This window comes from Phocoena sinus, chromosome 19 (genome assembly GCF_008692025.1).
Source record: "Phocoena sinus isolate mPhoSin1 chromosome 19, mPhoSin1.pri, whole genome shotgun sequence".
In the NCBI taxonomy this organism is placed as follows: Eukaryota; Metazoa; Chordata; class Mammalia; order Artiodactyla; family Phocoenidae; genus Phocoena; species Phocoena sinus.
The window spans coordinates 3,339,671-3,366,416 of NC_045781.1; the positions used below are offsets into that span (position 1 = coordinate 3,339,671).

General features: G+C 45.7%; 3 protein-coding genes across 10 annotated transcripts in view; 1 reads left to right on the plus strand and 2 right to left on the minus strand.

The window, feature by feature from the left end:
- NLRP7 (NLR family pyrin domain containing 7) overlaps window positions 1–26,746 on the plus strand; it is a 116,484-nt gene that overhangs the window by 31,590 nt on the left and 58,148 nt on the right. The gene's annotated exons all lie outside the window — the stretch shown is intronic.
- NCR1 (natural cytotoxicity triggering receptor 1) lies at window positions 116–17,246 on the minus strand. Of its 7 annotated transcripts, none has more exons than XM_032612834.1 (8): window positions 17,197–17,246; window positions 8,308–8,343; window positions 7,847–8,131; window positions 5,264–5,542; window positions 4,951–4,998; window positions 3,438–3,485; window positions 3,103–3,310; window positions 116–825 (listed from the first exon to the last, which is right to left on the minus strand). In XM_032612834.1, exons 1-8 carry the CDS (start codon window positions 17,228–17,230, stop codon window positions 681–683), a joined length of 1,083 nt encoding a protein of 360 aa, XP_032468725.1. In that variant the 5' UTR covers window positions 17,231–17,246; the 3' UTR covers window positions 116–680. The 7 variants fall into 7 exon arrangements, with proteins under 7 accessions (XP_032468725.1, XP_032468727.1, XP_032468726.1 ...); XM_032612836.1 differs by lacking the exon at window positions 17,197–17,246 and adding an exon at window positions 13,793–14,312; XM_032612835.1 differs by lacking the exon at window positions 17,197–17,246 and adding an exon at window positions 13,793–14,312 and having other exon boundaries at window positions 8,257–8,343.
- On the minus strand, window positions 14,769–25,755 carry FCAR (Fc fragment of IgA receptor). Of its 2 annotated transcripts, XM_032612893.1 has the most exons (5): window positions 25,623–25,755; window positions 24,988–25,023; window positions 20,309–20,593; window positions 17,741–18,028; window positions 14,769–15,293 (listed from the first exon to the last, which is right to left on the minus strand). In XM_032612893.1, exons 1-5 carry the CDS (start codon window positions 25,654–25,656, stop codon window positions 15,064–15,066), a joined length of 873 nt encoding a protein of 290 aa, XP_032468784.1. In that variant the 5' UTR covers window positions 25,657–25,755; the 3' UTR covers window positions 14,769–15,063. The 2 variants fall into 2 exon arrangements, with proteins under 2 accessions (XP_032468784.1, XP_032468783.1); XM_032612892.1 differs by lacking the exons at window positions 24,988–25,023; window positions 25,623–25,755 and adding an exon at window positions 21,095–21,250.

Genomic DNA, 26,746 nt, shown 5'->3' on the forward strand with positions numbered 1-26,746 from the left:
AAAAAAAAAATTAATTTTGGAAAAAAATCCTAAAAATGTTTGAACCTAAAAATAATCTTAAATAGTCTAAAACGGTTAAGATTAAGAAGTGAGCTTTGCAAGACACATTCCATATAAAAAATCAATTTTATTCTTATACTACCAGCAACCAACAGAAGCAATAAAGTTATTTAAAGAATGATATCACTTACAAAATAAAAGTCATGTAAGTAGGGATCTCTCTGGAGGAGATGTAACTAGTGGATATTTCTGGTGGGTATCTAACAAAAGATACGCACATTCTCTACGTGGAATACTACAAGATATTATTTAGAGAAGTTACTGAACATGAAGTTAAATGGTGAAATATACCACATTTAAGGTTTGAAACTTCCAAGGATGGAAAGATTGAAGAGGTGATGATTCTCTGTAAGTTGATCCGTAGCTTGGATACAATCTCACGCGAAATCCAGTTGGGTGTTTTGTGAACACTGATACCCTAAAGTTAGTATTGAAATCCAAAACACGCAGAATAATCAAGGCAATCTTGAAAAATAAGGACAGAGCTAGAGAATATGTTACCAAGTCTCAAGACCTACGTGTACCTGTCACTCACAGCTGGACCTCCATCTGGGTTACCAGTATTAGTTATGGAACCTATATCGTTCTGGTTGTCAGCACTAGAAATAGGTGAGCCATTCTCAACTCTTCTGTCTCCCCCCGCCTACCATGCTTTTGTTTTCTTTGCATATGTCCTTCCTCTCACTGCAACCAGAAGGGTCTTCACACAGTGTAGAAATCCTCATATTACCTCCATGATCAAAATGCTTGGTGAGCTCCCTTTGCCTTAAGGATAAAATGTGCGTTTATTTATGTGGCTTCCATGGCCATGCCCGGCATCGTCCACAGCTACTCTTTTCTGTCACAATCAGAGCTCTAGTTATACTGAACGTTTTCACCCTCTGTCTTACATCCGAGCCTTCGGATGCATTGGTACAGACAGCTGCCGTCTTCCCCTTTCTTCACCCCTGCGTCTCCCTCAATGCCTCTGTATAATGGAATCTTTCACAGGAAGGGGCTCCAAGGGCATCCTCTAGTTCCTCTCTCACGAGACATTTATTTTCTCACTTCTTGAAGACCTCTACTCCTGGACGATAAATCCTGTTGTGGTGGGCATAATGTTTGCCTTGGTGTGTTGTACTCTCACCAGTGCCTGACACATAGTAGGCTCTTACAACAAGGACTGGAATAACTTACTACAACTCTATTACCTTTCACTTCATTGGTAATGGAAGTACCAATATTCAGCTTGCCACAGAGCTATTTGGAAAAAAGGCTACATCGTCAACCTCCCTTGCATCTAGGTGTGGAAAGCTGTTAAGTTCTGACCATGGGGAAATTGAAAGTGTTTTTGGAGTGTTTCCAGTAAATCATCATCACAAACAATTGGCCAGTACTTTACCCCCACCCTCCTCCCCTCCCTTCCTCTCTCCTTCCTTTCTTTCTCCCCATGCTTCATTTTACGGTCTGAAATACAAGCCATGTTCAATATTTCAGAAAGAGCGTTGCAATACGTGACCATCTGGCATTGACCCATTGACCAGTTTTGGAAGATTTTAACTTGGACTGCCAAGGACAACATAGGGCCATGGTGGTAAAGACCCCTCCATCCCCTTTAGGAACCTCCTTTGCCCAGGTCAAGCCCTGCCTTTATATCTTGACCCCTAAAATATTTCTACCTGACCCATTTTTTCCTTGACTCTAGGTTTCTTGCCATAAACTAGAATATGGAAAGGTTGGAATGTCCTGAACCCACCCCAAACAAGTCCATCTCATCTTGAGATGAAGACTATAAATGGGTATTAGCTAGAAAGTCTTGGACCTTAGAACACCTGGTAGGTGAAGACCAGAAAGGAGAAAATTCAGTATTGGGGCCACTAGTAATGAGGTAATAACTTGGTATGAGTTTTAATTGCCCTTAGTATCAGGAATAATAATGGTTACCATGCATTGAGTAACGTACACATGTCAGAGCTTATGCTGGTTTCTGGATATTCTTGATCTCCAGATGTTCATGTTATCCCTTTGAGGTTGGAATTAATATTCGCTGATATTTAACAGAAAATGCAGATTTAAGAACGAATTTGACCTGTGTAAGGTGTCACAATATTGAGAGGAGGCGGGGACCCACATAATGGGTATATTAGTGGGTTGACCAAGTCGAAACTCTCAAAAAGGAGAGCGTTTGTGATGCCCAGACAACATTTCAAGGACCATGCGTGGGAGTCTCAAGTTCCAAGTGGCACTCTGACCCCATTTATGTATCCATTTGTTCAACATATATTTCCTGAGAACTCTCTGAGTAGTGGGAACTATGAACACAGCCATTACACCTGACATAAATTTAATTCACATGAGTTCGCAGTCGATACAGGAAAATGGATACGTAGGCAGTATTAGGGTTCAAATGCTGTTGTAGAGAATTACAGGTGCTTTGGGACTATGGAAGTAGTATCTTAGGTCAAGCTGGAGGTTTTGGGAAATCATCTTGGAGGAGATGATATCTACTAGGAGACCCAAAGAACAAGGCAAGGTGTGGATAAAGAAGTGGAGAAGAAGAAATCCCGCAAGGGCATAGGATAGAGGGAACTGGGGCATGGCTGCCATCCAGCCGGGACACATTGGTATAGATGTGCTGTTTGTTTATAAGCCTGCATCTCCATTGACTGGTTGTTGCCTCTCCGGCTCTGGTTCTGTTTGATAAGTGCACCTATTCTGTACTGGCGGTTAAATATCTTGAATGACATGTGCAAGAGACAGCAAAGAAGAAATAGAAATAAAGACAAAAGTAGGGAAGAGATGTTCCCACGGCCATGCCGTTAAAGATGTTTTCAGGAAAGACCAGAGTGGTGAAAAGTTTGCTTCGCAGGAAGCAAGTGCAACAGTACTTAGAACCTCAAAGAGACAATGGGTTTTGCCTACAGAAGAAATGTAGCGCTTTCATCCCCAACCCGCTGCCGAACTCCGTGCAGTTCTCCCTTAGTTTTCTGCGATGACTCTCTCCTCCACGGGCTCAACTCGGAGCTCCCACAGCCCAAGGTCAGGGTCAGCTTGCAGCTTTACCTGTGGCCACTGCATCTCTCGGTCATTTCTCCAGGGCTTTGTGCTCTGAACCTTCTGCATTCCTGACTTGAAGCCCTGCTGGCTCTCTCTTGAGACTTCTTCCTGTGAAGCCAGTCTTCAACCGGGAGCCACACGAGGGCCACCAGGACCAGGAAAACTAGGCCAATCCGAAGGAGATTCTGGACATTGTGATCCCAGAGGACAGGATCTGGGGTCAGAAGAACAAGAGTGATTGCTCACAGGAACCTACCAAGACCACTTCACCCCATCTGTCTTCCTCTTTCCTTTCCCGATCTTATGTCCTTTAGCGCCTACAGCCCCCGCTGCTGGCTTACCTTCCTGGAATCGGGTCTCTGTGGTTAACATGTAGGAGTCCCAGTGGTCTGCAGAGGATAAGGAAAGAGGAGACGTGAGGAAAAGAGATGATGTGGCCTCTTCCATCCCAGGCTCTCCTACCCTTGGTTATATTCCGTGACGTTCTATAGCTTCTCTAGGTCCACCCCTCTCACTCCAGGTCCCAGTGGCTTCATCTGGCAGGTGGAGTGGAAGAGGGCAAAGACATACTGTATAGCACGGGGAGCTCTACTTAACGCACTGTAGTGTCCTCAGTGGAGGGGATCTGTGCATATGTACGGCTGATTCATTTTGCCGTGCAGTAGAAGCTAACGCAGCATTGTAAGGCAACTGTGGTCCGATAAAAGTTAATTAAAAACAAAACAAAAGAAAGCAAAAGACAGACCAGAGGAAGAATTCAGCTCTAGGACTCATAAGCGTGTGTCTCCAGGCATATCTTCTGTGTGAGCCTCCGTTGCCTCATTAAGTCAATCGCCATCCTTTCTTCTTTGTCCCACTGGTCACGTCATTCAGTCGTCTTTTGGTTTTTTTTTTATGATTCTATATATACGGCATTCTTTTTTTTTTCACACACACACACTGTATTTTATTTTTACAAGAGATAAATAAACTGACACCAGGCATGGGAAATGGATGACCACCACAGAAGCAACAATGATTGCAGTTACCAGACGCGAAACACGCTCACACTATGTCATCATGTTGACATTCAGCCCAGGAATTCTCCACTGTACGTCATTCAGTCTTAACCAAACTTCTTCAAGGTCCTCAATGAGCTGCCCCAGCCCACCACACCCCTGCCATCCCCCCTCTGACATCATTTCCAGTCCACTGGGCTCCTGGCTGTTCTTTTATCACCCTGCCCATCTTTCTGCCTTAGGGCGTAGGCCTAAGGACTCATGCCCTCAACTCTTTCAGCCTTCCTCCCTCCCTCCCTCCCTCCCTCCCTCCCTCCCTCCCTTTCTTTCTTTCTTTCTTTGTCATTATTGAATTTGTTATAGTATTGCTTCTGTTTTATGTTTTGGTTTTTTGGCCTCGAGGCAGGTGGGATCTTAGCTCCCTGGCCAGGGATCGAACCCGCATCCCTGCATTGGAAGGCGAAGTCTTAACCACTGGACCGCCAGGGAAGTCCCTCAGCTCTTTGCTTGAAGCCTCCTTCTCTGTGAGGCCAGTGTGGACAACTCTGTTCAATGCTGCCACCTGCCCTCCTCCCCATCGCCGTAATGCCATTCGTTCTACATTGTCCTTTTCCACACCGTCATTTCCTCCTTGTGTGCTGTGTCATCGATTGATGTATCCTGACTTAGATTCATGGTCTGCCTTCTCCCGCTAGAGTACGAGTGCCACACAGGCAAGGATCTCTGGTTGACCGATAGAACTGTAGTTCATGGCATATGCTATACACTCAAGGGATATTGTGAACGAATGCCAGGGTTTTAGTGTCACTGGGAGGCTTTGAGTCCTTCCCCAAGTTTAGAAGTCCGTGTTACTCACCAGAAGAGGTGTGCTCTGTGGGCGCAAAGGTGGTGTCCCCGGCATCTCCTGGCAGTGGAGACAAGGAGAAAAATCAAGGGATCTGGTCTTACCACTTATTCTCTACACTCCGCCCCCCACCCGCCATCTCTCTGGTGATATTCCTCATGAGCTATCAACTGGGCCTCTGGGAGATCAACGTGGATGAGGGCATTGGTGAAAAGTACCCCCTGTGCGTCTTCCCACCTGCCTCTTTGCTGCCTCTCTCGTCATTATTTGGGGGTCAGTTAGGGATCCAGAAAGGACATGGGGTAAAACTGGGGGGTGTCCTCACCTTTGACCAGGAGCTTCACAGGCTCACTGGGGAAAGACCATGCATGTGTGTTATAGGAGCCAAAACATCTGTACGTGCCTCTGTGAGCTGTGCTCACAGGGCCCATGGGGAACTCCGCCTGGATATTCCCATATCTGCGCTGTGGGCGGCTGGATCTTCCCTCCTTGAGCAGAAAGAAGGTGCTTGTTGCTGTTTCTAGGCGGCAACGGAAGGTCACTTTCTCTCCTGAGATCACCTCAGGTCTGGGTTGAACTGAGAGGGTGGGTGTGTCATACAGTCCTGCGAGAGAAGGTGGCTGGTAGGTAAAGAACATAACTTTTTTTTTTGGCCAGGCAGCATGTGGGATCTTAGTTCCCCAACCAGGGATTGAACCCATGCCCCCTGCATTGGAAGTGTGGAGTCTTAACCACTGGACCACCAGGGAAGTCCCGGTAAAGAGCATCTTTATCCTGCTTCCTATATCCCGCATCTCTCTTCTCCTTAGGACCGGGATATCGCTCCCCAGAAACTTGGTCTCTTCTTCTCTTTCCTAGGTTTGTCTCAGTCATGGACATACCCTCCCTGATCTCTCCCTTCACGACTGAGACAGTTGCTCCCCTAGCTTCCAGGAGTGTTAAGATGAATCTCTTTCTAATGATACAGATGAACTTATTTGCAAAGCAGAAATAGAGGCACAGCTGTAGAGAACAAATGTATGGATACCAAGCGTGGCTGGGATGAATTGGGAGATTGGGATTGACATATATACACTATGGATACTATGTATAAAATAGATAACTAATGAGAACCTACACTGTAGAGCACAGGGGACTCTACTCGATGCTCTGCGGTGACCTAAATGGGGAGGAAATCCAAAAAAGAGGGGATATATGTATACGTATAGCTGATTCACTTTGCTGTACAGCAGAAACTAACACAACATTGTAAAGCAACTATACTCCAATAAAAATTAATTTTGAAAAAGATGAATCTCTGGGAATTGCCCTACATCATTGGTCCTCAGCGTTTGGTCCTTGGGACCAGCAACCTCAGCGTCGTTGGGAACCTTGTTAGGAATGCAAATTGCCGGGCTCTACCCCAGACCTGCTGCTTCAGAAACTTAGGAGAGCAGCCATCTGTGTTTTAAAACATTATGACCACTTTTAGTCGTAGTAAAATATACATAAATCTACCCTCTTAAGTATTTTTTGTGTGTGTGTGGTATGTGGGCCTCTCACTGCTGTGGCCTCTCCCGTTGCGGAGCACAGGCTCCGGACGCGCAGGCTCAGCGGCCATGGCTCATGGGCCCAGCCGCTCCGCGGCATGTGGGATCCTCCCGGACCGGGGCACGAACCCGCGTCCCCTGCGTCGGCAGGCGGACTCTCAACCACTGCGCCACCAGGGAAGCCCCATCTTAAGTATTTTTAATTGTACAGTTCTGTGGTATTAAGTACATCCACATCGTTGTACAACCATTATCACCATTAGTCTCCGGAACGCTTTTCATCTTGCGTAACTGAAAGTCTGTACACATTAAACACTAACTCTTCACTCCCCCTTCCCCCAGCCCCTGGTAACCACCATTCTCCTTTCTGCCTCTGAATTTGAGTATTTTAAGTACCCCATGTAAATGGAAATGTACACTTATTGATCCTTTGAGGACTGGCTTATTTCACTCAATATAACGCCCTCAAGTTCATCCATGTTGTATCGTGTGTTAGAATTTCCTTCCTTTTTAATGCTGAATGATATTCGGTTGTATGGATGGACCACATTTTCTCCATCCATTCATTCACTGATAGGCAAAGGATGTTTCCACCTTTTGGCTATTATGAATAATGCTTCCATGAACACGGGCTTACTGAAGTCATCTGTGCTTCTACAAGCCCTACAGGTGATTCTGATATCTACTAAAGTTTGAGAGCCATATCCGTCAACTGAAGGGAACTATCTGACCCAAGCTTACCCGGCCAGCCAGTCACCTTAACCCCATTTACTTTGTCTTTTTTCCATACCACCGTTTCGCCCTCACATGCTACATAATTGATTTGAATTTCCTGACTTTGACTCATGGTCTGTCTTCTGCTAGAATACAAGAACCACAAAAGCAAGGGTATTTGTCTGCAATCTCCCTGAGAGTGGTTCCCAGCCAATCACTGTTTGATACAGTGGCGGGTACAGAGCTTCCAGCCTCATTTCAATACTATTCTGAAAGGCCACCCAGGTCCAGAGTCCCACATTTGCTCGGCCGAGGTCTCGGGTGAAGCTGCATTGCAGTCCAACTTCCCCTTCTGCCCAGCCTGTCCCCCTCACTCATCACAGGTGTGATGTTTGAGGACACTCCACAGTAATGCCCTCTGTGCACGAATATCCATCTCAGAGCCTCTTTTCTGAAGAACCTAAGACAAATCTGCTTCTGGGACATAGAGACAACTCTCTAAAGATAACCCCTGTAGGAAATAATCAACCCTCTACATTACCCTCAAGACAAATACTAGTATCCGAGTGAGGCTTGGAAGAGAGCAAAGGAGATGAAGAAGTGATGACCCTGCCCAGGAGTCAGGCTGAGGAGTTGACGCTACAGCTGTCCAGTGGGACACTTACCTGTTACCACCAGATCCAGAGGGTCACTGGGCTCTGACCAGAGCTCCCCACTTCGATAGAAGCACCTGTACTGCCCTGCAGTCTGTGAGGTCATGGACGGGATGGGGAACTTTACTCGGTTCGACATTCCAGGTGACTTTGGTCTCTTGAAGGCAGAAAGGCCTCCCTCAAAGTGCAGTTGGTACTCAGCGGCCCCGTGAGTTCCTTGACACCAGATGATGGCCAGTTTTCCTTCTGGAATCATGAAACTGGGTTTGGCCCAGATGACAGGTTTCGAGAGACTCTCTGGAAAGGAATCGGAGGCTGGAGTTCCAGGTAAAGGCCCTGCTCACCCTACTTTCCACCCAGCTGCTGGTCTCAAGCCCTCCTAGCAAGCCAGAGCCCCTGCCCTCTCTTCCAGTTGTTCTCACGTGGATACTTAGTCTCAACCCAGACGCTGGGGCTTTGAAGGAAGGACTCACGCTTCTGGGTGCTGGTCCCCTGGCTCAGAGACAGCCCTGGAAAACAGGAATCGTGAGATATATCGCCCCATCCACACGAGACCCCCGAATTCCATCTCTCTTCCGCGCAAGAACTCACCAAGAAAGAGAAGGGCAGCAAGTGTAGAAGGCATAGCTCAGATTGTGCCTCGCTAATATGGAGAGCTGGGGGGAGACTGAGTCCAGCAGGCCAGGGAGAGGTACCGGATGTGGTGAGTGAAGCCCAGCGCCAATCACCACGGGACTTTCACACTGACGTTTTTATGAGAAGATTCAAAGATCTCCCCCCACCTCTGGCCGTCGGGTATAAGGAGAGGAAGTGGTCCCCATGACACATCTGATCATATATGTGGTTTCTAACCAGAACCTCTGATAGCTGTCTGTCTGAACTGAAACTCATTTCGGGGTCAACTTCTAAATTTTGAAATATGGACATTATGCCCAGGGAAAGCATAGGGTAGTGTGCAGAGCAAAAGCCTTAGAATGATTTAAAAAAATAGGTGTTTGGGCTTCCCTGGTGGCGCAGTGGTTGAGAGTCCGCCTGCCGATGCAGGGGACGCGGGTTCGTGCCCCGGCCCGGGAAGATCCCACATGCCGCGGAGCGGCTGGGCCCGTGAGCCATGGCCGCTGAGCCTGCGCGTCCGGAGCCTGTGCTCCGCAACGGGAGAGGCCACAACAGTGAGAGGCCCGCGTACCGCAAAAAAAAATAAAAATAAAATAGGTGTTTAACTTTGGCTCCCTTGTGTACATTCATATGCTTGGATGTTAACTGGTTTCATCAGAATGGAATGATAATACTGCCTTCTTCAAAGATTTGTTATAATGTTTCAATAAATAATATTTTTAAGCAAAAATATATTTTATTTGTTACATAATGATATTCCTTTAGTCTGTTATAAAGCAGAAATTAAATATTAAGTACTTAATATTAAAGTATTGTCTGTTATAAAGCAGAAATTAAAATATTAGTACTTTAACATATTAAGTACTTAAATATTAAAATATGAAGTATTAATATTAAAATATTAAGTAGTATAATAATATATTAAGTACTTAATATATTTTAAATGCAAAATGTGTCCATTGTTCTTTTTTTAAGGGTCTAAATAATTTTAAATTAATTAATTACTTAATTGAAGTATAGTTGATCAACAGTATTGGATTTGTTCCAGGTGGACAGCACAGTGATTCACTATTTTTGCAGATTATCCTCCATTATAAATTATTACAAGATAATGGCTATAATTCCCTGTGCTATACAGTGTATTCTTGTTGCTTATCTATTTTATACATATTAGTTTGTATCTCTTAATCCCATACCCTATATTTGTCCGGACCCCCTTCCCTCTCCCGTTTGGTAACCACTAGTTTGTTTTCTACGTCTGTGAGTCTGTTTCTGTTTTGCATATACATTCATTTGTATTATTTTTTAGAGTCTACATGTAAGTGATAGCATATAGTATTTGTCTTTCTCTGTCTGACTTATTTCACTAAGCATAATATTCTCTAGGTTCATCTGTGTTGCTGCCAATGGTAGAATTTCATTCTATTTTATGGCTGAGTAATATTCCACTGTGTGTGTGTGTGTGTGTGTGTGCGTGTGTGTGCGTGTGTATCTATCACATATATCACATCTTCTTAATCCAGTCGTCTGTTGATGGACACTGGGGTTGCTTCTGTGTCCTGACTATTGTAAATAGTGTTGCTATGGACGTTAGGATGCATGTATGTTTTTGAATTAGTGCTTTCATTTGTTCCGGATGTATACCCAGGTGTGGAATTGCTGGATCATATGGTAGTTTTATTTTTAATTTTTTGAGGATCCTCCATACTGTTCTCCATAGTGCCTACACCAATTTACATTCCCACCAACGGTGTAGGAGGGTTATTACCTTTTCTCCCCACCCTCTCCAGCATTTATTATTTGTAGACTTTTTGATGGTGGCTGTTCTGACAGGTGTGAGGGGATATCTCAGTGTTGTTTTGATTTGCACCTCTCTGATAATTAGAGATGTTGAGCATCTTTTCATGTGCCTGTTGGCCATCTGTGTGTCATCTTCCCTGTATCTGTGGTGCACTGGTAGGTTGTGTGGACCCTTGCCTGTTTGACTGTCAGGCCCTGCCTCGTGTGGTGGCTGCTTACCCACTGGTGGGCAGGCCCAGGTCCCAGGGTGGCTTCTTGTGGTGTCCCACTGTGGATGGTTTCCTTTGCTGTGCAGAATCTTTTTAGTTTTCTGTAGTGCCACTTGTGTATTTTTGCTTTTGTTGCCTGTGCTTTTGGTGTCATATCCAAAAAAATTATTGACAAGATCAGTGTTGAGGTACATTTTTTCTTATGTTTTCTACTGGGAGTGTTAGTGTTTGGGGTTTTATGTTTAAGTCTTTTTCAAAAAAATAAATTTATTTATATATATATATTTTGGCTGCGTTGGGTCTTCGTTACTGCGTGCGGGCTTTCTCTAGTTGTGGCGAGCAGGGGCTGCTCTTCATTGTGGTGCGCAGGCTTCTCATTGCAGTGGCTTCTCTTGTTGAGGAGCACGGGCTCTAGGCACACGGGCTTCAGTAGTTGTGGCATGCAGGCTCAGTAGTTGTGGCCCACGGGCTTAGTTGCTCCGCGGCATGTGGGATCTTCCCCGACCAGGGCTTGGAGCTGTGTCCCCTGCATTGGCAGGCGGATTCTTAACCACTGCGCCACCAGGGAAGTCCCTGTGTTTAAGTCTTTAATCCATTTTAAGTTAACTTCTATGTGTGGTGTAAAAAAGGGTCGAATGTGGTGTAAAAAAAGGTCGAAAAAAGAAAACACAGATGTTTTCTTCCAGTCCGTGGCTTTTCATTTCTCTTGATACCGTCTATCACAGAGTAGCGTTTCTAAATTTTAATCAATCCCAGCTTATCGAGTTTTCCTCTCATGGATCATGTCTTTGGTGTTGTATCTAAAAAGGCATCACAAAACCCAAGATCGTCTGTGTTTTTTTCTAAGAGTTTTGTAGATTTCGCTTTACATTTAGGTCTGTGATCCATTTTGAGTTCACTTTTGTGAAGGGTGTAAGGTCTGTCTAGATTCATGTTGTTGCATGTGGATGTCCGGGTGTTCCAGCCCCGTTTGTTGAAGACAGCCTCCTTGCTCCACTGTATTGCTCCTGTTCCTTTGTGAAAAATCAGTTGACTATATTTATATGTGTCTATTTCTGAGCTATCTCTTCCATTCTCTCGATCTATTTGTCTATTTTTTGGTCAATAACACACTCTCTTGGTTACTTATAGTAATTCTTGAAGTTGGTATGGAAATGGGGGCGAGTGCTACCCCCACATCACGTAATAGTAATGATACTTTCCTCCTCTATTTTCTGCTGTGGAGCTCACCAACTCAGAGTGGAACAGTTTCTTCCAGCAGTGTGCAGAGATCTGAAGATAAAATCATCTTGAGAGGCAAGGTTTCTGGTAACCAGACTTGAAAAACATTTCCTATGTGTAGGCACTGTTCTGAGTGGCTGGCATCATTCATTCATTGAATTCTCATGGTAACCCGATGAAGTTGATAGCATCTACTCCACCATTTCCAGATAAGGAACCGAAGCACAAATAAGTTCAATAAATGCCATGTTTTATCCAGCTCATTAGAGGGCTTGGGTGATCATCTTAGGGGAATATGCTCTGAACCTGGAGTGTCTTCCCTGGACACCACGTACTACGGGCAGTCGTCCCATCCATTCTCCCTAAGCTTGCCTCTGGTTTCTCAGGTACTTCTCTGTATCTATTTAGTCCAGCCCCAGTTTTCATCTTAAGCTCACACCTGTGCTCCTAGGACTATCCCCGTATGCATACTGTAAGCCCTGTTGGAGATGATGGATTTCAAGTCATGACTCAACCACTGAGGGTGTTACTAATAATTTAATCATTTTTGATAGTCGAAGAAACTCCACTTAATTGAGATATAATTTACATACTATACAATTTACCATTTAAAGTGTAGAATTCAGTGGTTTTTATTATATTGAGAGTTTCCCAACCATCACCATAATCTAATTTCAGAACTTTTTAATTACCCCCCCCCAAAAAAACCCCTCCAATACCCACTAGCACTCACTGTCCAATACCCCCTCACTCTCCCAGCTTTGGGCAACCACTAATCTACTTTCAGTTTCTATAGACCACAAAGAACTTTTTAAAACTTGTGGCAGCACATACATAACACAAAATTTACCATTTTAACCATTTTTAAAAGTTCTTTTAAATGATGGTAAAAAGCTCCACATACATGAAACTTATCACCTTTACCATTTTTTTTTTTTTTGGGGGGGTACGCGGGCCTCTCACCGTTGTGGCCTCTCCCGTTGCGGAGCACAGGCTCCGGATGCTCAGGCTCTACTGAGCTCTACTGAAGCCCAGCCATGGCTCACATGCCGCTCCGCGGCATGTGGGATCTTCCCGGACCGGGGCACGAACCCGTGTCCCCTGCATCGGCAGGCGGACTCTCAACCACTGCGCCACCAGGGAAGCCCGCCTTTACCATTTTTAAGTGTACAGTTGAGTGGCAACTAGGACATGTACATCATCATGCAATCATCACCACCATCCATCTCTAGAATTTTTCATCTTCCCGGACTGAAACTCTGTGTCCACATCTTCATATCATTATCCAAATCATACCATTCCTGAGCCTCTGTTTGCTCGTGTGACATGACTGTCACGATTGATTGAATTAAAATTGATTAAATTAAAATTCATGGCGTTACGGTATTCTCATATAAATGAAACGACCAGCATAATGCCTAACATAGAACTGAAAGTCATGTATATGGGAAAATAATCTAAAAAAGAGTGGATATGTGTATATGTATAACTGATTCCCTTTGCTGTACAGCAGAAACTAGCACAACATTGTAAAGCAACTCTACTCCAATAAAAATTAAAAAAAAAACCTTAAAGTCATGGATCATAAGCCGCCATACACCTTGCCCTTAAGCAAAGACCTTACACTTAACTTAAATCAGTCTAATACATAAACTGCCAAAGGCTAATGCGCTCGCTACTCAGTGTCTGAAATAAGAAGGCAAAGCCGAATTTATTATTACTGTAGTAAGGGAGAGTTATGCTGGCCAGACATGGTGTCTCTGAGCAGCAGATCCTATACTGCTGATGCTATACAGGGTTTTTGGGAAATGTGGATTTTCAGGGGCTCTTCTTTGAACATTATCCGTAAAAGCATGTTTGTTCGATAGAGTCTATTTGGATTGGCTGTCTCTCGCCGGTGTGCTTACTGGAGTGAACCTGTTTCTGATTGGCTGACAGTGAGAAGCAGGGAGCTGTCTGATTGGTTGAATGGCCAACGTGAGTGGTCACTGACGATGGGTTATAAACCCATTCTGTTGGCCACTTGTCATCGTGGCTACAGAAAGATCAATCATTTTCCTAGGAGTGCGGGACCCTTTTATTCTCAGAACCCCTTTTCCAAACGAGGCCCTACCATAGACAAAACCACGTAGGTGAAGCTAATCTTTTCCCTCTCTTGGAAACAAACTGCCTTGCGTTTCTCTGGTCGGTTTGGATGCGATATAAAGACTCTCATTAGTCCTCCTCTGCAACTGTGGCACTTCCCTGTTGTTTATTCGGCTCAGCCACTAACATTTCCTTGTTTATCTGGCTCAGTCCCTAACTTATTTATTCATGATCTCAATGAATAGATCCAGTACTTCATGTTTTCTAGACGTCATGATGCATACTACAGAAAGATGAATCGACAGACTGAGTAGCTTGAAGTACTGAGATGATCCAAAGGAGATGCTTGTTCGGCTGCTTTCACAAGTCTGTTTACTTTGCGTTGGAGGCATGAGACATTTTGAAGTGGGTTAGTTTCTTAAGAACAGAAGAGTCTTCTTAAGAGTCGGAAAAGCATGTGTTAACACACAAATGTTACTGTAGGGAAAGCTAGAAGCACAGTTATGGCGTGGAATATATGGTACGTTGAGTGGACAGTATTCATAATTAATTATTTAGCCTTTTACAAAGCCCTTTACAAAGGCTAATAATTAATTATTAGCCTTTGTAATTAATGGAATTCTAGGTGTTAAGCTCTTCTATCAGGAGGATGTAATGGTATTTTGTTTTGCTGATAAGTTCAAGACAAAATGAATGTATGAGCCAGAACTCAGAGTGGTGAAAAACAGTCAGCAAGGAGAATTGAGAATGCTTTGCATTATTTTTTTTATCACAGGAAGAGTTAAGCAACGATCATATTGATATTTAAAAAAAATATTTATTTATTTGGTTGCACTGGGTCTTAGTTGCGGCAAATGCGCTCCTTATTTGCAGCTTGCTGGCTCCTTAGTTGCACCACGTGGGGTCCTTAGTTGCGGCAGGCGGGCTCCTTAGTTGCACCACGTGGGCTCCTTAGTTGCACCACGTGGGGTCCTTAGTTGCGGCAGGCGGGCTCCTTAGTTGTGGCATGCAAACTCTTAGTTGCGGGATGCATGTGGTATATCTAGTTCCCTGACCAGGGATTGAACCCGGGCCCCCTGCATTGGGAGTGTGGAGTCTTATCCACTACACCACCAGGGAAGGCCCTGTACTGAGAATTTTATCACCAAAGTCTAGCAGGGTGGGCTGCAAATATATCAGATTCATACAAGAAAATACCATTTGATTGGTTTGCAAAGGGATCCAAGCTGGTTAGCACCTCGTTCTCCCTTGTGTTCTCCATGGAGCTTTCCAGGACTCCACAAGTGCTGGCTGTTGTATTCAGTGCCTGGTGTCTACCTGGTGACCCTTTGGAGTTAGTCCAAAGGTCCATTCTGTCTGAGTTTTCTGTCTACTGCAGCTCAGTTCAGGCAGCTCTTGCTGGTCTTCCTTGGGTAGAACCTGACGGCCAAGCCAATTTTCAGCCAGAATGACCAAGAGAACCACCAGGGGCAGCCCTGCCACGCCCATTCGAATCAAGTTCTCCGTCGTGTAATCTTGGTTCGTGGTGTCTAGAGACGTAATTAGAAGAGATGAATGATCACTGGTCATGTTTCATTCCATCCCATCCCAAGAGCCCTGGAAGGGGAGCTCATTTCCCTATTTGTGGTTTCACTGGGACCCCCTCCTCCACACATGCATGCATTCATGACATGACAAAGGGTACAGGATGGCTGGTATCTGGGAAGCAAGCAGGAGAAACATTTCAGATAAGCTTAGAGAAAAATTTGGGACTTCCCTGGTCATCCAGGAGGTAAGACTCTGTGCTTCCACTGTAGGGGACGCGGGTTCAACCCCTGCTCAGTGAACCAGGATCCCGCATGCCATGCCGCCGAAGAAACAGAACACGAGAAACAAAAACAAAACAGAACGCAAAAACTTAGGGAAAATGTATCTCCGCTATTGTGTGACCTTTCACCAGACATTTCTGTTCACTGAACCTTTAAAAAGATTTCTCCATTTGTTTTATGGACTTCATGGGCCTCTAGTCCTCTCAAGATGTAATAAAATAGTGTGAAATTACAATGCTGAGAAATCCTAGTAACTCTCTCCTGTTAAAATACAGAAATCAGTTCCAAGTGGATTTGGAGTTCCTAATTGCAAAGTGCAAAATGTCTCAAGTTTGAGAAGGTAATACCACCTTGATGTTGGATAGGGGGTGATTTCTAAAACAAGATTCATTGATTATCTACTCTAAAGGAAAAGGCTAATAAATTCACCCCTCCTCCACTGTTTCCCAGTTGTCCCTGCAACATTCATTGAAAAGACCGTTCTGTCTGTATGATCTCACAGTGCCATGACTATCATATTTGCTTAGCTTGTAGAATGACTGGACAAGGTACGTAAGAGAGACAGGTGTGGTCATTCCCACTCAGCAGTCAGCAGCTGCTTTCCTCTGCTGTAACTCTTTGTTTTCTCCCTCTGGGCAGTGATGCGTGCAAACAATAAAGAAATGAAACTTTTTTTTTTTTTTTTGACCACACCGCGTGGCTTGCCGGATCTTAGTTACCCAGCCAGGGGGCCCATGGCAGTGAAAGCCCCGAGTCTTAACCATTGGACCACTAGTGAATTCCCCAAAATGAAGCTCTTGATAGAGGGTTTTTTTGTTTTGTTTTTTTTTTTTTTGGCTGCACAGCACGGCATCTGGAATCTGGTTTCCCGACTAGGGATGGAACCTGTGCTGTCTGCGGCGGAAGCACCGAGTCTTAACCACTGGACCACCAGGGAAGTCCCTCGATAGAGTTTTTTAGAGTCTTCCTCAGTCACCCACTCCGAGTGGATTCTAGTATTATAGGTTAGTTTCAGGATTCGCAGCTGCAACTAAGCGTGTGAAAAAGGAAGTGGATTCGTCCAAACTTGTGTCTGGCATCTCCTGTCTCAACAACACCCCTTAATGTGACTCCAAACGTTGGCCTCTCCTTTCTCAACAGGCCACGTGTTTTCAAAGGAAACTGGAGAACTCAAGGAGAGGATGTGAAAGTCAAATGTGATGCGGGTGAGAAGTGCTTCTTGTCTCTCTCTCATTTTTTAAAATATTTATTTTATATTGGAGTACAGTCGATTAATAATGTTGTGACAGTTTCAGGTGTACAGCAGAGTGATTCAGTTATACATGTATCTATTCTTTTTCAAATTCTTTTCCCATTTAGGTTGTTATATAGTATTGAGCAGAGTTCTCTGTGCTGTACAGTAGGGCCTTGTTGGTTATTCATTTTTAAATATAGCAGTGTGTACCTGTCAGTCCCAAACTCCCTGACCATCCCCCCCTTCCCCACTGGTAACCATAAGTTCATTCTCTAAGCCTGTGAGTCTGTTTCTGTTTCGTAAATAAGTTCAGTCGTGTCATTTTTTTAAAGAAAAGATTCCGCATATAAGCGATATCACACGATATTTATCTTTCTCTGTCTGACTTACTTCCCTCAGTATGACAATCTCTAGGTCCATCCATGTTGCTGCAGATAGCATTATTTCATTCCTTTTTATGGCTGCGTAATATTGCATTGTATATGTGTACCACATCTTCTGCCGGAGAGGGTGTGGAGAGAAGGGAACCCTCCTACACTGTTGGTGGGAATGTAAATTGGTACAGCCACTGTGGAGAACAGTATGGAGGTTCCTTAAAAAACTAAAAATACAGCTACCGTATGATCCTTCAATCCCACTCCTGGACATATATCTGGAGAAAGACATGGTCCGAAAGGACACATGCACCCCAGTGTTCATTGCAGTGCTTTTACAATAGCCAAGACACAGAAGCGGCCTAAATGTCCATCAACAGAAGAATGGATAGAGAAGTGCTTCTTCTCTCTTTGTGGTCCTCTGAGTAATGACTCTCTCCTGCCCCACTGTTCTTTCTTAGTGCATCTCTTTGTATTCCTGCCTGCCTGCTGCCAAGGCCCTGAACAGTCAGCCAGAGCCCTGAGGAAGAGGACATACGTGTGGGCGGGGGTGCACTTACCTGTGACCACAAGCTGCAGGGCATCACTGGGGGCTGACCATACATAAGGGCTGCTGCTGTACCAACTGTAGCATGTGTAGATCCCTGAGAAGCTGAGGTTCACAGGACCCAGGATGAAGTCACCCCAGCGTCCCCCGTTTTGGTGCTGTGACAGAACGGCCCTTCTCTCCTTGCTCAGTGAAAATCTATTGAATGAGATGTGTGCTGAACTGCACCGGAGGGAAACATTCACCCCTGGCATCACCACGAGGTACCCATTAGTGGAGAGGGAGGGTTTGTCATACAAGCCTAAAAGAGCAGAGAGTGAGCTGTTAGCAAGATTTTGTGTCATCCCCCTGGATCCCTGCCACTCATGTTGGATCCATGCTAAGAGAAGCGGAGAAGCTGACATTTCCTGCTGCAATGGAATGGGAGGTGGTAACATCCCGTTTCACTACTACAGGATCTGTACCCTGTCCCCAGTTACTGTAGATAGAGCTGATCAAGCAAGCAGATGAGATGCCATCTTCGAGAGATAGCGATCTAGTCTCTAAAGCCAGAAGTGCCACACGGTTCTGTTCCCAATTGCAGTGTGTGGGTTTCTCCCCACACCGCCGAGCAATTATGAGACCCCAGCTGGGCATCTCACAAGTCAACTCAATTATTTATTTATTTATTTTTTGCGGTACGCGGGCCTCTCACTGTCGTGGCCTCTCCCGTTGCGGAGCACAGGCTCCGGACGGGCAGGCTCAGCGGCCATGGCTCACGGGCCCGGCCGCTCCGCGGCACGTGGGACCCTCCCGGACCGGGGCACGAACCCGCGTCCCCTGCATCGGCAGGCGGACTCTCAACCACTGCGCCACCAGGGAAGCCCAAGTCAACTCAATTCTGACACTCTCTCCCTGGCAATAACGTCAGATCCCCCAGGTTTAGGGCTCCAGGTTAAGAGCTCAGTCCTACAAGACCGCCCCCACTTCAGACGCCAATCAAAAGTCTAGGTTGTCACCTGTGCTTCTGACACAATGGCTATAAATGAGAAGTTCCCAGGACCCAGTTCTTGGGTTCAATTCATTTGCTAGGGTGGCTTACAGAACTCAGGAAACCAGTTTACTTACTAGATTTTTGGTTTATTATGAAAGCATGTATCAGGGACAGCCAGATGGAAGAGATGCATAGGGCTTCGTTACGTAGGCAAGACTCTTTAAGTCTTTGGCCATTGGTGATTGATTCAACCTCCAGCCTCTCTGCCCTCTCTGGAGGTCAGATGAGGTGGCGCTGAAAGTTCCAACTGTCCCATGACCCCTGGCAACCAGCCCCCCTCCTTAGGTGCTTTCCAAAAGTCACCTCATTAACATAAAGTCAGGTGTGGTTGAAAGGGATTTCTTATGAAAATGAAGACACCTTTATGTGATGTGAAGACACATCGCTCAGGGAATCCCAGAGGTTTGGGGAGCTCTGTGCCAGGAACGAGGATGAAGACCGAATATATGTTTCTTAGTATAAGTCACAGTATCACAAGCCGTATGTCGGGGAAGAGAGGGAATGGTATCGGGAGAGTCTGCGGAGTTATGGCAGGGGCTGAAGGATATTCTTTTTCTTCTTTGTATAAGAAGAAAAGGTAGAAGAACCTGGAAACTCAGGGTGCAACCTTCTAGAAACACGGGGTTAGGCCACCCTGAGGACAGAGCTTCAAACTGAGGGCTGGACGCATACCGCAGGAGCGTAACTCCTTAGGTATGCATATAGTGATTTCCTTCCACATGGAAAGGGAGGGTGGGAGGAAGAGACGTGTTACAGTGGAGAAGCCTGGCAAACACCAGCTCAGCCGGGTATGCGAGCTCAGCGTCAACAGCCGTATTCACTGGTATAGTACGTACCCTTGCTATGATATGATTAAAAATGGCGCTGGGCCTTCCCTGGTGGCGCAGTGGTTGAGAGTCCGCCTGCCGATGCAGGGGACGCGGGTTCGTGCCCCGGTCCGGGAGGATCCCACGTGCCGCGGAGCGGCTGGGCCCGTGAGCCGTGGCCGCTGAGCCTGCGCGTCCGGAGCCTGTGCTCCGCAACGGGAGAGGCCACGACAGTGAGAGGCCCGCGTAGCGCAAAAAAAAAAATGGCACTGGGCCTTGGTGGTCGTCTTCACCGTGATCCATAGCCCCTGTCTTACCATGAGTAAAACATTAGACGACGTCCAATAGTGGGGCATCCTGAAAAACACCAGAGCGGCACCCCTCAAAACTGTAGAGGTCATCAAAGACAAGGAAAGTCTGAGCAACTTCCACAGCCAAGAGGGAACTAAAGAGACACGACGACTAAATGCAGTGTGGGATGGGATCCCAGAATAGATGAAGGAGGTTGGGTAACCACGAAGGAAATCTCAACGAACGTTGGCTCATTATAATGTATCAATATTGGTTCATTAATGGTAAGGGGTGTATCGTACTAAAGGAAAATGTTCGCACCTGGGTGCTGGGTATGTGGGAACTCTGTTGTATCTCCTCCGTTTCCCTGGAAATCTGAAACTGTTCTAAAAATAGCATCTCTGAAAAGATAAGCAAGGAGGAAGAGCTGAGGGTCAGAGGCAGGCCTCACCTGTCACTACCAGCTCCAGGGCGTCACTATGCACTGACCAGCTGTACTGTTTTCTGTATCGGCACTGATAACGTCCTGCAGTATTTGTATCCATGTGTTTAATGACAAACTCAGCTGTCTTCTGAAATCCCCATTTCTTCTCCACCACTGTGTATGTGGAGTTTCCCAGGATCTCCAGTTGGTACAGGTAAGACTCAGGAGCTCCCCCACACAGGATCTTCACAGACTCATTCCAGGGAATCACAGAACCGGGCGTGGCAGATATGGTAGGAGTGGAAAGATTCCCTAGAAGAAAACAGAGCCCAGACTCAGGTGCCCTGCCATGGAGAAACCATACTTCTTTCTTTCACTAGCGGGGAACAAATAAATTAAGGGGTGATGGACTTATATTTCCTGCCTTTAAAATATTTGTTTTTAGTATTTTCTAATTGTGGTGAAATAAAATGTGTTATTAAACACAAAATTTACTATTTAAACCATTTTTTTGGCGAGGGAGGGGGAAGCTGGGGCGAAGTGAGAGTAACATCAACACGTACACGCTACCAAATGTAAAATAGATAGCTAGTGGGGAGCAGCAGTAAACCAATTTTAAGTGTACAGCTCAGTGGCATCAGTTACACTCACCCTGTTGTGCAACCATCGCGACCATCTACTTTCAGGACTTTTTCATGATTTCAAACAAAAACCCTGTAACCATTAAGCAGCAACTCTCCACTCTCTCTTTCCTTAGGCCCTGGTCACTTCTAATTGACTTTCTGTCTCTATGAATTTCCCTATCCTGCGTACCTTGTGTCAGTGGAATAACACAATATTTGTCTTTCTGTGTCTGGCATATTTGACTTCGTGTAATGTCATCAGGATCCATCCATGTTGTAGCCCATGTCAGAACATCTTTCCTTTTTACGGCTGAATAATATTCCGCTGTTTGTATAGACCACGTTTTACTTATACATTCACGTCAATGGCTCTTTGGGTTGTTTCCACCTTCTGGCTATTGTGAATAATGTTGCTATGAACATGGGTGTATAAATATCTTGTTAGAATCCCTGCTTTCAATTTCTTCTGTTATATATATGCAAGTGGAATTGCTGGATTGGACATTGAGCTTTTAAGAACTGAAGGATTTTTTGAGGAACTGAATTCCTTCCTCGTTATATATATTTTTTATTCAGGTGAAATTTACGTAACGTAAAGTTAACCATTTTTAACGTATGCAATTCGGTGGCATTTAGTACATTCACAGTGTCGTGCAGTCATCACCTCCGTCTACTTCCATTTTCATCGCCCCGCAGAGGAGACCCCATCCACGTTAATCCTACCCTCTCTGCAGCCCCTGGCAACCGCTGGTCTGCCCGGCAGTTTGTTTGGTGTTTTGTTGCCATGGTAATCCTTATGAGAATGCAGTTCTGCTCTTCACTCTAACGTAAGGGTGCTGAAGCTTGGGGAAACCGTGCCCGTTGCTCAAGACCACAAACTGAAGAGTGGTGCAGCCTGGTCTGCAAACTAGGACTGTCTCACTCCAGCTCCTCTGCAGATGGGGGAGAGCTGTCCTCTCCTGCAGCAGTTAGAGAATGCAATGTGGGGGACAGCCAACAAGTGTCTGACGGATATGATGATTAGTTCTGTGAGAGAGGGCGGAAAGGCTGGGGCTTGGAAACTCCCGCTCTGGGAGTGCGATTTAGGATGGAACGGGATTTGGAAATGTTTGGGGGTACCCGAAGGTGCGGGTTAGCTTCTTGGCACCAGTGCATTCACACGGAGTGGCGTTAAGCGAGTGATTTTGCGTGTTGAAGGCTTCTGTCCTTGGCTTTAACCCCTATACAGAAACTAGCAAACAGGGGGAGGGATACTCAGATCTGCTGGTTCCCTTTGTCAAGGTGTACCATCTGTTTTAGACCTGATAGTGATGTGCTCAACTGCAGCTCTGTGAAGGGGGAAACAAGGGAGTTTGCCGTCCTCAGCAGGACTGTCGTGAAGCAAGACGAACGAACCCTGCAGGACTTCCTTATGTTCAGTAGCGCTCACTCACCGACACCTCCCACGTATTTGTTATTCCGAGATACACAGAGAGATGCCTCTGTTATCTCAGCACATTGTTTATCTACTATCATGGCTTAAACCAGTGGCGCTCAACAGGAGACAGACAATTCTCCCTGCCAGGGGACAGTCTGTCAATATCTGGAGACATCTTTGGCGGTCACAGTTGTGGCGGAAGATACTATTGGCATGTAGCGGGGAGAGGACGAGATGCTGCTTGATATCCTATACTTCACAGGACTGCCCCTAAAACAAAGGATTATCCAGTCTCAAATGTCAGTAGTACTGAGGTTGAGAAACGCTGACCTAAACAGACCCTACCTTTAAGAATGATGATGTAGAAAAAAGTCAGATATTAATTTAAAAAATACACAAGGATGCAACCGTAGGTCGTGATGTATGGTCCGCAGTTCTGAAGGTGTAGAACTCGGAGATCTGATAGCAGACATGAGCGTTCAGCTGCTATGTGAGGATGAGTAAGAATTGCCTAGGCAGGGACTTCCCTGGTGGCGCAGTAGGTAAGACTCCGCGCTCCCAATGCAGGGGGCCCAGGTTCGATCCCTGGTCGGGGAACTAGATCCTGTATGCACGCTGCAACTAAAAGCCCACATGCCACAACTAAGAAGTCAGAATGCTGCAACTAAGACCCAGTGCAGCCTTAAAAAAAAAAAATTGCCTAGGCAACGTGGATAGGAGCGTTTGGAGCCTTGCAGTTAGATAGAAGGACAATGGAGGACATCCCCGAGTTAATAAGGTGCAAGGAGTGAAGGAGAAGCTAAATTAAGGTCAGCACGGGTGAAAAGCAGAGAGAGTCAGAGGGAGAGTGGAAGGTGAGCTGGACGGGTAGTCACAAGCCAGGTGGGCAGAGCTTGAGAGACCTGGGGAAGTGGGTAGGTTTATCTGAAGATTGACTACTGAGGACCTTTAAGAGGGAGGTAAATATATTCGTATTTTAAAGACACAAATAATCCAGGCTACAGAAGAATACGCAGGTTCTACGGGAGGGTGCGACTAAGGCAGTGTCCCTTTATTTTTTATTTTATTTTTTAGCCCAAAGTCACATTTTTATTTATAATTTAAGCATCCATTTTAGATAGAACTTGGCTTACTCACTGGGGAAGATAGGAGAGTAAATAAAGTAAGTACGTCTTCTCAGAAAACCTTACGTTGTATCATTAATTAGCATTAAAAAGTAATGAATCAGGGGCTTCCCTGGTGGCGCAGTGGTTGGGGGTCCGCCTGCCAATGCAGGGGACACGGGTTCGTGCCCTGGTCCGGGAAGATCCCACATGCCGCGGAGCGGCTGCGCCCGTGGGCCGTGGCCGCTGAGCCTGCGCGTCTGGAGCCTCTGCTCCGCAGCGGGAGAGGCCACAGCAGTGAGAGGCCTGTGTACCGCAAAAAAAAAAAAAAAAAAAAAAAGTAATGAATCGGGACTTCCCTGGTGGCTCAGTGGTTAAGAGTCCGCCTGCCAATGCAGGGGACATGGGTTTGAGCCCTGGTCAGGGAAGATCCCACATGCCGCGGAGCCACTAAGCCCGTGCGCCACAACTACTGAGCCTGTGCTCTAGAGCTCGTGAGCCACAACTACTGAGCTCACGTGCCACAACTACTGAAGCCCGTGTGCCTAGAGCCTGTGCTGCACAACAAGAGAGGCCACGGCAATGAGAAGCCCGCACACCGCGATGAAGAGTAGCCCCCGCTTACCACAACTAGAGAAAGCCCGCGCACAGCAACGAAGACCCACCTCAGCCAAAAAAAAAAAAAAAAAAAAAAAAAGTAATGAATCAAGGAAAGTGGAGACTTGGGCCTTCATATAGAATCCAAATACCTTTTTTATCCCCCATGATCACCTTCATCCTCATCATCACAGGTAACACACTTACCAAATACATAACTTACTTTATTTACATGGTTTATCTCGATTAAGCCTCACAATGATCCAATGAAATAGATTCCATTATTATTTCTCTTTTTTTTTTTTTTTTTTTTTGCGGTATGCGGGCCTCTCACTGCTGTGGCCTCTCCCACCGCGGAGCGCAGGCTCCGGACGCGCAGGCTCAGTGGCCATGGCTCACGGGCCCAGTCACTCCGCGGCATGTGGGATCTTCCCGGACCGGGGCACGAACCCGTGTCCCCTGCATCGGCAGGCGGACTCTCAACCACTGCGCCACCAGGGAAGCCCTTTATTTCTCTTTTATAGATAAATTGGTTCTGAGAGTTGAAGCTACTTGCGTAAACTTCTCTAAGGCAGTGTCCCTTTAAATGAAGCAAAGTGGATAGAAGTGGGGAGAGTTAGGTTGTGAAAGCAGGTACATTTGATATAGGGAGGCTGCTGGACAATGGAAGATGGTTCCCGACTTTCTCATCCCTGCAGTCGTGAACATTCAGTAAGATGCACACCTCTGATGGACAGTCAGCCTAACAGAGGCAAAGGCTGAATCCAGGTCTGAGCACGATGCGTTTGAGGGATCCCAGGATTCCAAAGTGAGGTGGAAGTTATGCAAGGGGAGCACAGCAGAGACAGCTAGAACAAAGAATAAAATTGGAATTCGTCTGGGCTTTAGACTGTTTCTCCTGCTCTTCTATCCTGGAGCTGCCCTGAGGATATAGGGCGACTGGGGGAGACTTAGGGGAACACTTACCCTCCTGTGCCTCAATCTTCTGGCCAAGACAGAGCACTGGAAGAGAGGCAGCCATGAAAACTCAACCCGCACATCTCCAGTCTTTATTACGGATCACCCAACATAATGACACGCAGGTGGCATTTTAAAAAATGATTTTATATTTTGGCCACACCGCAGGGCCTGTGGGATCTCATTTCCCTGACCAGGGATCGAACCCACACCCCCTGCAGTGGAAGCGTGGATTCTTAACCACTGGACTGCCAGGGAAGTCCCACAGTTGACCTTTCTTTCTTCTACAGCAAACATAGTAAACAAGACATCTTTTAGTTTTATCTTCCAGATTCCAGCCCTGAGGCTCTCATCTGTAGGAACTCTGGAACCATCATGGGTCTCCAGACAGCATGGCATGGGTTGAATGCACCCCACAAGGTCAACTTGACCACTTGATCATGGAGCCTTACAGGCTAGCGTGGAGTTGAGACTTGGGCAGATGTAGTTACAGATACCTGGGCAAAGACCGTCTCTCTCCACTAAGGAGATAAGAATCTTCTCTGCAGCTCCTAAAATCACTGAGTTCTCATGTTGAGAGAGACCTTGACTATTTGGGGATCCCCCCATCTTTCCCTCTAACCCACTTGCATTTGAGGACTCACCGAGGCAGAAGAGGGTGGTGTCTCTGGGGGTCATGGTTCCGACACAGCCAGCCTCAGCCCCGTTAGCCACTTGTTGGTGCACGTCAGCAGACGACAGATTCTCATGAGACAGTAAGATCCACAGGAAATATGACAGCAGAGTTGCTCATCGGAGAATTTCTACATCTATTGCTCCACAGGAATGGTTCCTTTCCAAAGAACTTCATTCTGGGGAGCTCTTGGGTGGAGTCTAAGAGGAGATCAATCTCCCTGTTTATGTTTCAGGTGAGAAGTGAGTGTTTTCCTTAACCAGTGTCTAATGGGGCTCAAATCCTTCTTTGGACAACATCCCACATCTAAATGGAAGAGCTTGGGACAGAATATTAGATGGGTGCCATACAGACAGAGGTATTTCTTCATTGACCCGTCAGTCAAAAGCCAAGTGGCCCTGGCTGTTACGGATCCACATGTCCTCCCCGGAATTCATGGACCAAGTTTGGGCTCAATCAGGCAGGCAGTGTACTCTTATGCTTTGGATTATCTCAATGCCAGCATGAAGAGGAGTTTTTTTTCAGGAGGTATTCACCATCTCTAAAGAAAGAACTTCCTATATCTATATCTGTATCTATATTTAAACCTGTAATCTATAGATAGGTGATGGATTGATAGAGAATATAGATTAGATAGATAGGTAGATAAGTAGGTAGGTAGGTAGATAGACAGATGGACAGACAGATAAATTTGGTTACAGATACCTGGCTATTACTAGTTCTTCAAGTATGAGAAGTCAGATATTTCACATCAGACTTTCTACTGGCTGTCTCATTTTCATTGCAAGGCATCACTCTTCTTCTCAGCTTTATGGAGATATAACTGACGAAGCATTGTGTAAGTTTAGGTGCACAGTATGTTGATTTGTTACACTTCGGTGCTGCAGAAGGAGGTCCATTGTGGCATTAGCTAATGCCTCTACCACCTCACATAACTGCCATTTCTTTTTGTGTGTGTGTGGTTAGATCTACTGTCTCAGCAACTTTAAAGTATAGAATGCAGTATCGTTAATTATACTCACCATGCTATACATTGGAGCCTTAGAAATTATTTATCTTTTTTTTTTTTTTTTTTTTTTTGCGGTACGTGGGCCT

Excerpts from the sequence above, each read along its gene's own strand:
- FCAR (XM_032612892.1), bottom strand. The coding sequence starts at position 21,173 with ATGGATCCTGATGACATTACACGAAGTCAAATATGCCAGACACAGAAA. Across the intron at positions 18,029-20,308 it reads CCTGGAGCTGGTAGTGACAG|GCTTGTATGACAAACCCTCC; the intron begins GTGAGGCCTGCC and ends CTGCTCTTTTAG. Across the intron at positions 15,294-17,740 it reads CCTGCAGCTTGTGGTCACAG|ACACCACGAACCAAGATTAC; the intron begins GTAAGTGCACCC and ends TTACGTCTCTAG.
- NCR1 (XM_032612830.1), bottom strand. The coding sequence starts at position 10,652 with ATGTACCTCAACACTGATCTTGTCAATAATTTTTTTGGATATGACACC. Across the intron at positions 8,132-8,256 it reads GGTTGAGACTAAGTATCCAC|AGAGTCTCTCGAAACCTGTC; the intron begins GTGAGAACAACT and ends ATTCCTTTCCAG. Across the intron at positions 4,999-5,263 it reads TGTGAAGCTCCTGGTCAAAG|GAGATGCCGGGGACACCACC; the intron begins GTGAGGACACCC and ends CTCCACTGCCAG.